Source organism: Meriones unguiculatus, chromosome 4 (assembly GCF_030254825.1).
Source record: "Meriones unguiculatus strain TT.TT164.6M chromosome 4, Bangor_MerUng_6.1, whole genome shotgun sequence".
Taxonomy (NCBI): Eukaryota; Metazoa; Chordata; class Mammalia; order Rodentia; family Muridae; genus Meriones; species Meriones unguiculatus.
In genome coordinates this window covers 6,264,132-6,278,244 of record NC_083352.1, presented here as the reverse complement: position 1 = coordinate 6,278,244, position 14,113 = coordinate 6,264,132, and the positions used below count along the sequence as shown (strand labels likewise).

Genomic DNA, 14,113 nt, shown 5'->3' with positions numbered 1-14,113 from the left:
TCTAGATGCTGGCAGCTTCCACACCCTGCGCTTTCCTCAGAGTCCAGGTCGCCTGCTGGGTGAGCACGCCATCTACAGGTGCCTGGGGTCTGTCAGACAGACTGTGACCACAGACTCACCACAGGCCCCTGCCTGATTGTCACTGTAGCTGTGTATAAAATGACGGCTTCTGACTCTGGAAAGAAGCTTTTGTGAGATACTGCTGCTGAAAAATGACCATGTTTCCTTCCTTAAACGTAAATGGGAAGGTGTTCACTGCGTGTGTATGTGCACATGATATGTGTATGCATGTGTATGTCTGCATACACATGTGGGGATGCAGCTGTGTGCATATTTTTGCTTACAGACATACACATTTGTGCATGTGTGTGAGTTTGCACCCTGTGTCCACACATATGATTGAGAGCTGTCTGCAAAGATAATGTCCTCTTTTCACCCAGGTCAGAAAGGTCTTCCCGGGCTGCAGGGGATAAAAGGAGATCAGGGAGATCAAGGCATACCCGGCCCTAAAGGTAGGTGAATCCTTACCGCACCAGGCTTTACCAATGATCTGGGAGATGCGGAAGCTACTAAAGATACAGGATTTGAGGGGTTGACTTTGTCAAACGAGTGGAAAAATCAGCAGAAAATGGTGATTAGGAACTTACAGACTCTGTTGGGGATTTGGCATCAACGTGTCCTTGTACAGCGTGTGACTCAGAGAGTCCAGGGGAGAGAGGAGGGGCTGGCTGAGCCAGCACGTGCCGGGGAACCAGCATGTTACACAGGCTTTGACACCAGACTGAGACCAGCCACTTAGAGTCAGGACAGAACAAGATCTGCCTTCCGCTGCTCACCTGCTCACTCAGGACAGCTTGAGCTGTGCCCACTGGGCAGTGTCAGGCAAGGGCAGGGTGGCAGCTGTTACTTTCCAGGATAGAGTAGAGGCTGGGGTTGAGAGTTCAGGGTTCTCAGCTCAGCTAACAGAGAAAGTGTGTACCCACATCGAAGTGTGTTTGGTGATGGTTCAGTAGCCACCGAAGCTGCTTTTGGTCGCTCTGCTGACAGTGAGACTGATCCTCTGCCTGTCATTCCACAGGCCTTCAGGGTCCTCCTGGGCCCCCAGGTCCCTACGATGTCATCAAAGGAGAACCAGGGCTCCCTGGTCCTGAGGGTCCTCCTGGTCTGAAAGGACTCCAGGGACCACCGGGTCCAAAAGGACAGCAAGGTGAGGCCTTGGGTTATGTAGGTGCCGGTTATGTGTGTGGGGTTTCCTGTCACCTATGTGTTAGGACCAGAGTCTGAACAGTGCTTGGTTATACAAACATGTTTAAACAGGACTTTCTTTAAAGCATACCAGTCAAAATAGAGTCTGTAAAAGCCACCCCCCTTCAAAAAAAAAAAAAAAAGGTAAACAAAATATAGGAAGACAAGCTTACAACTCAACACATTTAGACTTAGAAGCATCCAGAACCTTGTTTGGCAGGGCAGCTGGCAGGTGGAGCAGCAGGCTCCCATGGGCTGCTGGGATTGTCACTCTCAGAGCAACCTGTGAGCCCTGCCTGTGAGCAAACGCTGTAGTTCCTTCCCCGTGTTTCCGGTATACCCTCCTCTAGGCTCTTGCTGCTACTGGCCATTCCTTTTCCAGAGGCTGGTGGGCAAAGGGCGGGTAGGGCGTAGAGGAGCCGAAGGCGGCATCCAGGGAAAGAAAGCTTCAAGCCACTTATGAGTTAACCGTACAGGTGAAAATGGAAAACTCACAGCAGCCTGTCTGTGGCTGAACCAGCGGTTCTCAACCTTCCTAATCCTGCGGCCCTTTAAAATAGCTCCTCATGTTGTGGTGATCCCAACCATAACATTATTTCGTTGCTACTTCGTAACTGTAATTTTGCTACTGTTATGAGCTATAATGTAAATATCTGATAGGAGGATATCTGACCTGTGACCCCTATGGAGCTGTGACCCACAGATCGAGAACCACTGCTCTAGAGCATGGCAGTGAGGGAGGCTAGACAGGCCCCTTTCTCTGTCTCCCTTAGTTGGCCTTTTCCAGATATGACTACCACAGAACAGCTGCAGGAAGCTTGGGAGAGCTGAGGGGAAAGTCTGAGGGACGAGGTTGGAGCAGTGTGCCAGCTGAGATTCCAGCAGGGGGAGCTTTGGGCTCTGCAGGAAGCAGCCCAGTCCACCCAAGTCCTGACGGGGCTGGGATCAATAGGCCGCTCAGACACACCCTCTCACTGGTCATCCAGGCCCTGTGCTTGCTTCCCAAAGAGGAAAATGACTTTTCAGAAGGAAATAGAGAGGGACAGCTTGCTGCCCATCATACCTGATCACAAATCCTTCTCTCTCTCCCACAGGTGTGACAGGCTCAGTAGGCTTGCCTGGACCTCCAGGTGTTCCCGGGTTCGATGGTGCCCCTGGCCAGAAAGGAGAGACTGGACCCTTTGGACCACCTGGTAGGTCTTTACAGCGGAAACAATAGATCCAGGTCTGAGAAACCTCAAAAGGAAGCTAAAAACAGTCCTGACAGGCTGTGGAGGAAGCCCATGTTTTAGAAGAGAAAGGCTCATGGGAAGCTAAGGGTTGTTGTTGGTCAGTTAAGGGGTGTGCTTTCCACTGTAGCCAGTGGGTCCTGGTGGCTTCCTAACATCCCAGTGACCTACAGCTACAAAAATTCTGTTTTGGCCACAGCTAGTGGAAAGTAGAACTGGAAAATAATGTCAGTGTTTGTCCCAAGGCCACTGGTCCAGGATAAGCTTCGGGGGCCATCGCGATGTGGCACTAACACCAAGGTGTCCCTGAGTAGAGCACAGCCCTACGGCCCTGGGGTAGCATGTGGCTTAGGTGTCCCAGAGAACGCAGGACCCAGAGCCCAGGTTATCCTTGGGGCCGTGTTTCATACTCAGGCTTTCAGACAGCAAAGCTGTTTGGATGATTCTGTAGTGACCTCCCCTCTGGGGGGGACCAGGGTTCCCCAGGAATGGAGCAGTGGAGCTGTAGCATGGGCTGCTTTATTTACTCACTGAAGAGCCTGTCTCTTGCCACACTCCGGGCTCATGGAGCCATGCCAAGGTGGAGTGTGGGGGAGAAAGGAATGGCTCTGGGGGAATGCCTCTCTTCACTTAGTTCTGCCCTTCCCTTAGCTTGTGTTTTGTACGGTGAGAGGCCAGACCCTTCTGCTACCCTTGGGCAATGTAGATAAACTACAGTTTCTTGGAGACGGGTTCTGGGGGCTTTTGGAGGAGCTGGATGGTAATTAAGGCGCTCGTTTGTCTTCTGTCCTACAGGTCCGAGAGGGTTTCCTGGTCCACCAGGCCCTGATGGGCTGCCGGGATCTATGGGTCCCCCGGGTACCCCGTCTGTGGACCATGGCTTCCTTGTGACCAGGCATAGTCAGACAACAGACGACCCCCTGTGTCCTCCAGGGACCAAAATTCTTTACCATGGCTACTCTCTGCTCTATGTGCAAGGCAACGAGCGGGCCCACGGGCAGGACTTGGGTGAGATGCAGCTCTTTCCCTGTGAGACATGGGGTGGGTTCCCAGCTAGGTCTAAGGCGTCCTTGTGCCTTTGCCACAGTGTGGTGGGCCAGGCAGGTAATGTCTCCCGAGGAGGGCCGGTCCATCGTCCTCTTCCCACACACGAGGACCCCTCCGTTTGTGCGATATTCTTAAAATAGGCCTGCTTGCTGTCTGCTTCTCTAGAAATATGCCATGTTATTCTGATGGAGGCTCTCTGCATCTTCTGCCCTCCTCCCCCTGCCGAGTGCTTCTGACCCATCAGGGAGCCTCATACATGTGCCCATTATTTTTATGTGCTCCAGGGGACTCTCCACCAAGCCACGTCCTAGTGTTGTGTACCTAGTGATGTAGCTGAACACAGTTAGAACCACAGTGGCTGTGAGACCCGCAGTGACGGTTTATTCTGTCGTGGCGCATGCAACATGCCTCCTGGAACAGATACACTGGGCACATTTCCTTTCCTCAGACACCTCTGCCTTGCTCTGTACAATCTCCCTTTTACCTGGTCAGCCAAAATCCCGCAGCTCATTCACCATTACTGTACCCTGCTGGGTCTGTTTGCTCCCTTCCTCTGGACGAGGACGCAGAGCGTGCTGAGGCTGAAGGCATGGGGCAGCCCGCAGGCGCTCACCTGCCCGTTCTCCCCCGCGGTGCAGGCACGGCTGGCAGCTGTCTGCGCAAGTTCAGCACGATGCCCTTCCTCTTCTGCAACATCAACAACGTGTGCAACTTCGCCTCCAGGAACGACTACTCGTACTGGCTGTCCACGCCGGAGCCCATGCCCATGTCCATGGCGCCCATCTCTGGGGACAACATCCGGCCCTTCATTAGCAGGTGAGCGCATGGAGAATTAAAGGGGAAGAATCGGTCCACCCTTGGCCCTGAACTTTCAGAGATCTGCCCAAGTCTGCCTTCCTAGTGCTGGGGTTAAGGGCACGCGCCGTTGTGTTCTTCTCTGTGTGGGGGTGTGTGCATGAGTTAGGGTGTCCTTGGAGTTAGCGACATCAGGTCCCCCTGGAGCTGGAGATACAGGTGGTTGTGAGTGGGTGCTGGGACCCCTGGTATGTTCTTAGCCCAGACGCTCCCAGATGGGAGCCCCAGAGCTCCCTCCAGCTCCTAGATGCTTGCTTTTTTAAGAGGATGAATCACAACCCATTGAGTGGTGCATGCTGGGTGCCTCCGTCACCTGCCCACAGTTATCTGGGTTGGCCGTTCTGACTAAGGGCACACAGAACGTGGGCATTTACTTCTTGCCTTCAGTCCTTTTGCTGCATCTAGAACTGGAATTGCTGAGTCATGCGTTGATTCTATTTTTGAGTGAGGCACTTCCTTACTGTCTTCCGAAGTGGCTGTGCCCTTGACCTTCTGACATGTCCACCAGCCAGGCCTAAGGGCTCTCTCCCCTTCCTTCACGGCCTCACTAACGCTTGTCAGTTCTCGCTGTATTTTTTATAGTAGCCCAGTGGCCGTGACGTGAAGCCATGGAGCTGTAGTACCAAACATATATCTTATCTGCCTATGTAGTGTTTGTGCATAAAAATTATACAGATTTATTTATGTGATTCCCAGTATCACAGAATTAATTATACAACAGTGAAGATGCGTTTCACATTCCCCCAGTCCGTCAACTCTTACCCCTGGTGGCTGTGTTCCACCCATTGAGAATGCATATGTCTCTGGCTGAGCGATTCCTGAATTAAGCTTGGTCCCACTGACATCTGAAATGTTTTCAGCTCAAGAGCCTGCCTGGAAGTAAGACAGGGAGTTTTAGGAGTGAAAAGCATGAGATTGTCCTATTTTTTTTGCCAATTTCCATCAAATTAAAAGTTTACTGTTCAGCTGTACTAAGAAGTGACAGAAATATGGAGCCGGACAACAAACTCCTCTGGCTAACGGTTTACTTCATATGTGCGGCAGTATTAGAAATGGAAGAGATCAGAGCCATGTGATCTGTGTGCACACTCCTGCCCACACTGTGTGGAAGCTCTAGAGGGAGAGTTAACTCTTGTGTGCTTTTCTTTTTAGCTTTCCTTGGAAAACAGGTAGAAAATGATTATCATTTATGTCTGTTGGTTACTTTTGGAATGGCATCCGTACCGGTCTTGATTTGGGTGCAGGCGCAGGCCCCGGGGGAACAGTCTGTTCTTCGTAGATGTGGTCTTCACGGGGCTCCTGGTTCTGTGAGCACACTGAGATGCACACCAGGCCTCGACACTTCGGGGCTCTTTATGTCCCTACAGCCTGAGGGGCCTTCAGGTCTCCCTCTAGCCGTGGTCCCCAGCCACACACACAAACACACACACACACACACACACACACACACACACACACACACACCTCTGACTCCCTGTTGCAGGGCTGTGCACTCTTGGCTCTACATTGAGAGTTACTTAAACTTGATGGTTTCCAGTAGTGTCTCAGGACTTTCCTGTGGGAAGGCCCAAAGGCTTCATTTTAGAAACACCGACACAAATCTTTCAAGTTTTGAGTCAAAAGGGAGGCAGCTGCTGTCTTTATCCTTTGGCTACAATTTCCAGGTGCTTTCTCCAGTTTTCTTCAGACAGGAGTGGCCTTGAAGCCACAGATTAATCAGCTGGTTGGAAGGACCAGTGGTTAGAGAGTAAGGAAAACTGCAGAGGGCCTGGGCTGTGACACTAACCACGGAGCTAGCGTCTTCAGGAACGAGGCCAGTGACAACACAACTGAGTCTCTGACACCGCCTTCTCTGGCCATCCGTTTGGCCTTCTAAAGCCCCCAGCACTGAGGCATCCTAGGAAGGAGGGCACTCTCATAAGCTGTCCTGTTTCCAACGCCCAAGAGGCAGGCAGATGGCGGCAGATGGGCAATTTCAGTGTCAGTGGCTGGTGTTTAATGCAGCCTCCTAATTCATCTGCATTTGTGTGAATAAAGTAGAACACACATGCACGCACACACACACATACACACACACACACACACACACACACACACACACACACACACACACGCACGCACGCACGCACACGCACGGCACAGAAAATGGAGTGACTAATCCAGCCGCCCGCCCACTTCCAGCCCGCCCGCGTGCAGAACTTGTGTGATTATTCACGCGTTTGTACTCACTTGGCGGTGTGGCCAACACTGTCTCTTCACTCTGTGACTGGAATGTAATTATTTTGCCGCTGCTGTTTGTGTCTTTAAGCAATGCACGCCCCCACCATCCGGAGCTCCCTTACTTGAGCGAGCTTCAGAACGCTATGGTTTTCCCTTGTCTTGGGGCGCAGTGTCATGGCCCGGCTTGAGCCAGCCTGGCACCGGAGGACGCTTGTCTTGAGGAGGCCTGCCCACTTCCATGACCCTGCCTTCCCATCATTCCTCTTGCGGAATGGGTGGATCAGGAGCAAGCGCTCTCGAAGCGAATGTTTTGGGACAGAGAAGCTGTCCTAAACGAGGAGGCTCTATGCCTGAGTCTCGCACGGGCCACATTATTCACTTTTGAACAGTAATGAACTGCTGTTACTCGTTGTTGAGCCAGGAGAGGGGCGGAGGGCGAGGGGGGGGTCGTCTCTGGGCCCCATCCAGGCTGAGTGCCCCCGCCCACCCCCGTCCAGGTGTGCGGTTTGTGAGGCCCCCGCCATGGTGATGGCAGTACACAGTCAGACCATCCAGATCCCGCCCTGCCCCAACGGTTGGTCCTCGCTGTGGATTGGCTATTCCTTCGTCATGGTGAGTGTTTCGGAGAGTACTTCTCCTTGGAAGGGCTCCCATTAATGCCCGCTGTCTCCTCTGTGGCCCCGACTTTCCCCTCGTTGAACACAACCTGGGGCCCGGCTTGCTGCTCCTGGGGTCTGCAGTGTGTCCAGGGCTCCCTGCGGCTGTGTGGGAAGCTGCTGCCTGCCGGGGAGTACCGACAGTGTGGGGTTGCTCAGTAGCCATGCGGCCAGCACCCAAAGCTCCACCAGCTCCTCTGAGTGTTATTAACACATAGGAGCTTGAAAGCAGAGAGCCTGACATGGCAGGGAACTTGGGTATTGTGAGCTTGTGATGCCCTAGGCAGTGGCCAAGAGGACCATCTTGCCAGGTTAACACCCAGGATGCACTTGGGCAGTGAGGCTCACTCTCTTATCACCTGACTGTTTTCTAATGTTAGTTAGCCCCTTGCATCCTTTCCTTTAAGAAGCTGGTGACTGCAGGGACAGAGCCCTATGTGAGGAGCTCATTACAGCTTATTTGATAGTTATCGTCACATCAAAAAATATTGATTAAGTGCACATAAGTCCTGAGCTAGTAAGAATTTACCAACTCCAAGGAGTTGACCCCACACTGACATCTTTCTCTTTCTTAAGACTCCGGGGCAGAAATGAATTGTTTGCCCAACCCATAAGCCGCATTCGTTAGCCTTATTACTTGACAGGAAAGGGGATTCCTGGTTATTTTCTAAGAAAGCAGGGTGCCCCTCTCCCACTGGGTGCAGCTGGTGTCTGCTATCTGGGATTGTGGTAGGCCTGAGTGTCACTGCCTGGCCAGCAGGCCTGGAGGCAGAACCATCATAGTGGTGAGCAGTTGTTTGGGCCCAGAGTTGGTGAGCCTGGGGGGCTGGTAGGGGATCTGGAGCCTCGTGAGGAGACGCCCTGGCTCCTTCCTAGGGACAGTGAATCTCTCTCTGGCCTCTGGATGAGGAAAGCTCCGACTCACTCATGTTTGTCCCGCAGCACACCAGCGCTGGTGCCGAGGGTTCTGGCCAGGCCCTTGCATCCCCCGGGTCCTGTCTGGAAGAGTTTAGAAGTGCTCCCTTCATCGAGTGCCACGGCCGCGGGACGTGCAATTACTACGCGAACGCTTACAGCTTTTGGCTCGCCACCATAGAGAGAAGCGAGATGTTCAAGTAAGTCAGAACCCTCTGCTGGAGGGCCCTGGACCCTGGGCACTCTTTCTGTTGTCTTTTCTATGACCGTCACGTCCGTTCTGCGAGGGCAGATGACCTGTACGACTCTCAGAGATGAGCGGAGGTGATAGGCTCCATCCATTTATTGTTGGGGAAGCTGAGAGAGAAAAGAGGCCCCTTGCCTGTTTTTTGTAGATGAATGTGCTAAGAGGTTACAAAAAGCAGTTGAAAGCCTCAAACATTGCATCTCTAATAGCCGGTGAGGAGGCAGTGTCACGCCTCCCTGTGGTATTTACAGAGTGAGAGCAGTGTGTGTGGAAGAGATGTTCTAAGGAACTCAGCAAAGGGCTTTCTTAGGCTCATGTGAATAAAGCTTTCTTTCAGCAAAAATGCTACTGAAATAAGAGGGAAGTCTTTTCCTTCTTGTCCCTTCCCATTTCTAAGATTCGTCTGAAAACAATGATCCCGGAGCTGCCAACACTGTTGAAGTTAACCATCTCCAGTGGTTGGAGCATGGCACACTCGCCCACCCTCCGTCCCATGGCAGCCGGAGCAGGTGCAGACAGCTGATGGGGCAGGCAGCCTTTCGTTAGCCTTCCCCAGTTGCTGGCGCTCTCTCCTCTCTCTGCCGCCTCTGTTTCGGGCACTGCCATGGGGAACACTGCTGGTATCTGTCTCTCAGCTCAGGTCTCCCGCCAAACATCCCAAAGCATCCTGTGCTCAGCCTGTAGCTCGTGGGAAATTGTCAGATGCGGTGTCAGCAAAGACACTAGAGTGTGCTCCTTACCCCTCACATCGGCATAAGGCTGATAGCTGAAAATGGGATTTTTGCTTTGAACCAGCAGCCTGGTATAATGAACCAAAGTGCGTCCTTAAACACAATTAGATAAGGTAATTTTTTTAAGCTAGATTTGCAGTGGAGTTTGCTCAAGTAAGGTCCTACAAGTTCAGAAAGTTGCTTTTACATGTGGGGATCTTTATCCAGTAGAACTTGATAAATACAAATCAGAGATGAGAATTCACTTTCCTAATGACCGAAATAAGGTAGAATTTCTAGGGTCACTGCTAAATGTACCCTCCTCTCTTAGGCCTCACGTAGGCCATACACATCTAAGCACTTCCGGGGTTAAGAACGTATTTTGAGTGCTAGTTCATTATTCCAGGTTTGTCAGTTTCCCTATCGTTCAGCATTTAACAAGCACTATGTTTGTTTAGCGCCACGGAGAAGAGTAATGGTCCTCTGTACCCCGGAAGGTTCTAATCTGCTTGGAACAATGGAAAGCTAATTATAATACAAAGCACAGGGTGATCCTGCGGCTGAGAGGCGACCTCAGCTGGACTCTGGTGGGCTCATGCATGCAGACAGTCTCCAAAACATTCCTGTGTTGTGGGGCCCCCAGCCCCTCCGCGCACGCCTGCTCGGAGTGCAGGCGGACAGTGGTTGCTGACCGTCGCCCACGTGGTTGGGCATGTGTCTGGTCGCTCAGGGACCGTGGGCTCGGGAGACATGCCGGTGCCCCCTGGGTGGGCGCTGATGGTGTGACTGTTGTGTTGCAGGAAGCCTACGCCGTCCACCTTGAAGGCCGGGGAGCTGCGCACGCACGTCAGCCGTTGCCAAGTGTGCATGAGAAGAACATAACGCCGCCCGCCGCAGCCGCCGTCACAACATGGTGCTACTCCCTCCTCGTCCTCTCCCCTCCCTCCTGTTTTATTTTTAACAGCAATGAACCCTAGAATTATATCCTATGTACCTCACTGTCCACTATGAAAACCATGAAGTGCCTTAGGGATTCGCGTAACTAACACACCCGCTTCGTTGGCCTCTGTTTGCTGAAGGAGAAGGGCAGACAGCGGCGAGCTTTCCATAGTGACACATACCAGATGGCACTTGTGATCAAATAAAAGATGAATTGCCTTTTGCAATCCAGTGCGCTGATGTGTGAGGCGAGAACTCCATAGGAGACCCAAAGGTGCTAGGGGTGTGCGGTGCTTGCAGACAGCCCACAGCCGTTTCATCCTGTCACCCCAGATGTGCGTGTCTGTCTAGTGTTCCAGATCAGGTCCCTCGATGGGCTGTGCAAATAGCAGTCAAGGAAACTGGTTTCTTCAACCCTCTACACGGAATTCCATCTTTTCCGCCCCAAACACAAACTTACACCCTGTGTGGTACTACGCAGCTGCTTTTGTGGAAGTCATGGCTTTCCTGTGGAATAAAGATGGTCCAAAGGTAGACAGAAAGTAAATAAATATATATATATTAGTAATTTATATAGATGTCAGCAATTAGGCAGGTCGAGTTCTAGCGTAGAGCCCGTTGTTAAATAAAGCGTACTCCGTGCTTCCCTCTCCCGAAGACCATGTTCCCCTTTCACAGGGTTTCCAACACCAGGCCACCAAATGTGAGACACCAGCTCTTCCTCATTTACCCCCAAACCAAAGAAGGGGTACTGCTGACGCCAAAGCCACTCAGAAACACAGTGTCTGTGATAACGAGCCCTGCGCTGGGTGCTTTGGCTTTCACTCTCTGCGAAGTATCTTCAGGGTTCGACACTAACCACAGACTGAATGACTTACTTCCCAGATGACAGCCGAGGCCTGTGTCAGCACCCTCAGCCTGCTGCCTGGCAGCCTTTCACACCCGAGCACACACAGGCCAGTGGCCCACTTCTCATGAGCTGTGCCACAGCTCCTGCAGGGCGTGCCCAGGTGGCAGGAGGGTAGACGCAGACCACTAGAAGTCCCCCAAAAACGGTTTTTAAGACTACTAAGGCCTTCTGTGTAATTTCTTTAAATGTGTATTTCTTAAGAATTCAAATTTGTAATAAAACTATTTGTATAAAAATGAAGCTTTTATGGATTTGTTGCTAGAACTGCCACTGAAACATTAAAGAAGTTTCCACACATGCCGCTAATAAACCTGTAAGCTTTGCTGCATACCTTAGATCATTTTTATTTCGTATTTGTTCAAACAGGACCTGGGCTGGGGTAACATACAGTGACCAGCTACAGAGGAAGACACAGTCTGCCTTCCTTCACTGTTTTGTCAGCCCAGGCATCGTTAGACACAAGGCAAGCGTGGTGATGTGAAACACAGATCCAGCCGTTGAAGCTGAATCTACCAGGCCTTAGAGCAGTACACTCCTTTCTGTGACATGGGGGACTAGAGCAGAAGGTGGGATTCAAACTCACCTGAGGTAGTCAGGTCAGACCATGCTGGAGAGGTGGGTCAGTCAGACGCTGTGGGTTTGGATTTCCAGCATGAGGAGAAAAGCCAGCTGTGGTGGCACATGCCGGGGATCCCAGCACAGCAGAGCCTGAGACAGGCAGCTCCCTGGAGCTTGCTTATCAGCCAATACAGCCGAATTGGGGAATCCCAGGTTCGAGACTGACTCAAAAAAAAGTGATTAAGGAAGACCCTGGACATTGACTGTCAGTCTCCATGTGCACACATAAAGTTTGTGTATACACACACACACGTATGTGTGTGTACATGTGTGTGTCAGAGAGAGAGAGAGAGAGTGTGTGTGTGTGTGTGTGTGCATTAAGCTTTGTTAATTTTCTTATTTGAGACACTGTCTCACTATATAGGCCCTGCTGGCTGGTCTGGAATTCTCTCTGTAGACCAGGCTGGCTTCAACCTCACAGAGACCTACCTACTACCTCTGCCTGGCAGTGCTTGTATTAGAGGCGTGTGCCACCGTACCCAGCACACTTCAGTTTAAACTGGGTTGAAATACTGTCTGTGTGGGATGGATGCGTTTTTCAGTTTTCATGGAGAGTCTGTGTATTGAAATGTCCCTGGCGAACTCGCCTAGCACAACTGAACTAAGAATGAATTTGGGATAAATATCTGAGCAATGTTTATGTACAAGAAGAAACAGGCTCATGAGAAGACATTGTGCTAAGATTGGATAACAAGCTGGGAAGTCCAAACTGAGCGCCCTGAGCTAGGCGTCGTTACACCCAGGATGCACAGGGGCGCTCTGGTTTTGGTCCTCCGCCTGCTTTTGACGTAACTGATGGACAGAGTTCTTTGTGTTTTCCTCTGTGTGGGAGAGTGGAGAAGACCATCAAATAATTCGGCTTCCTGTGACCATAACCAAATCACTTCTCCACGTCCATGCAAAGCTTTGACACACTCAGGCCATTCCCTCTTGGCCAGTTTACTCTCAAAATGGAAATAACAGCAGGCATGCTTGTCAAAAATCAGCTGCTTATAGGTGTGTGGGAAGTGTGACCAGTTCAGTTTTTAAAAGACGGTGTGTGGCATTAACTACACAGCTCGATTATGTGACGTGTATCCGGTTCTTAGACTTCCTAGCACCTCGAGAGAGGCCCCCATTTCTCTACTAGTTGACTTTGGCTCTGTAATCTTAGGTACTGTTTATCTTGGGGACTCTTTGGTCTGTTTTATCCATCCGCGTGACTCCACTCCCCATACCATGCTTCTTGATTTAGCTTCAAAGTAAATATTTTTTAAAAGATAAAATTTACCCGTGTGTGTTTGCCTGCACGTATGTACATGTGCCACAGGTGGGCCTGTGCCTTTGGATGTTGGAGGAAGGCATAGAATCCCCTGGCCCTAGACTTAGGATGATTGTGAACCGTCATTTGTACGCTGGGAATCAAACCCAAGTCCTACGTGTGCGACAGGGCTCTTAACCACGGAGCCATCTCTCCAGCCCCTAAAGATAATTGCACAATCTCGTGTCCTCTCACCTGTGTGTATGTTCTAGAGTGGTCTGGCTGATTCTAGCTTCTCTGTTTGGTATATACATTTGAGGTGCAGGCTTACTCGAATCTTTGTGAAGCCCACTGGTGCTTTGACTGGACTCACGGCTAACCTAGCAGTCCATTTGGGCACAGCTCCACCTTTGATGAATTTTTAATGTTTTAAAATAAGGGTTTTTTTTATTTTCAATCTCTGTTTTTTTTTTTTTCACCATTTGCAGCTATCAGTGCGCTCTTCATTAATCTTCCTGTTTCTGAGCCACTGTGAACAGATTTTTGACTGTAGATGCTTCATGTCTGGGAGGAAGGGTGATCTTTGTGCATTGACCTTGGATTCTCTGTTTGTGCTGAGTTCACTTTACAGTTCTTGAAGAACTTTCTTTTGCAATTTTATTAAGATTTTTCACATAGGCTTCTTTTTCTATGAAAATTTCATTCCTTTTCATATTCCCATTTATTTATTTATTTATTTATTTATTTATTTATTTATTTATTATTTATTGCCAGCTTTCATCATTAAAGCAGTGTTAGCTGTGAAAGTCTCTTTCTATACATGCTTTGCACATACTAATCACGAGTGAATGCTAATTTTGTCGAATGCTTTTCTGCATCAACTATTAGGATCAATCACACCGGTTTTCCCCTTCCGACTGTTAACATGATCTATGACAGTGATGGGGAGTTGAATATTGGACCAGTTTTATAGTCCCATGATAAAGTCATGGTATGTTATTCATTTTGAATGCCAAACATTTTGTTTGCTAAGTTTTAAAAGCTTTTTATCGGTTCTTTGTGAATTTAACATCATGCACCCCAATCCCCTTGTGCTCAATATCCACCCTTGCAACCTCGGAAGAAAATCTCATTGTGGAAGCTGTAGTGTGTCACAGTGTGTCCCACGGTGTACCCTTTGTCCACACGTCTTTTCTTGCAAATGTCCATTGCAGTGAGTCATTGGTCTGGTTGAGGCCTCTGGCTTCTGCTGCTCTGCCAACACTGGATCCTCACTGGGACT

The 14,113-nt window shown here is 50.4% G+C and overlaps 1 protein-coding gene across 1 annotated transcript in view; it reads left to right on the top strand.

The window, feature by feature from the left end:
* Col4a1 (collagen type IV alpha 1 chain) overlaps positions 1–11,308 on the top strand; it is a 110,913-nt gene extending 99,605 nt beyond the window's left edge. Inside the window, exons 45-52 of the mRNA XM_021637533.2 lie at positions 441–512; positions 1,079–1,207; positions 2,340–2,438; positions 3,270–3,482; positions 4,160–4,337; positions 7,094–7,208; positions 8,195–8,367; positions 9,925–11,308. Coding sequence (XP_021493208.1) covers positions 441–512; positions 1,079–1,207; positions 2,340–2,438; positions 3,270–3,482; positions 4,160–4,337; positions 7,094–7,208; positions 8,195–8,367; positions 9,925–10,006 — 1,061 coding nt within the window. The 3' untranslated portion in view covers positions 10,007–11,308. The remainder of the gene's footprint in view (positions 1–440; positions 513–1,078; positions 1,208–2,339; positions 2,439–3,269; positions 3,483–4,159; positions 4,338–7,093; positions 7,209–8,194; positions 8,368–9,924) is intronic.
* Positions 11,309–14,113: the final 2,805 nt, after the last annotated feature.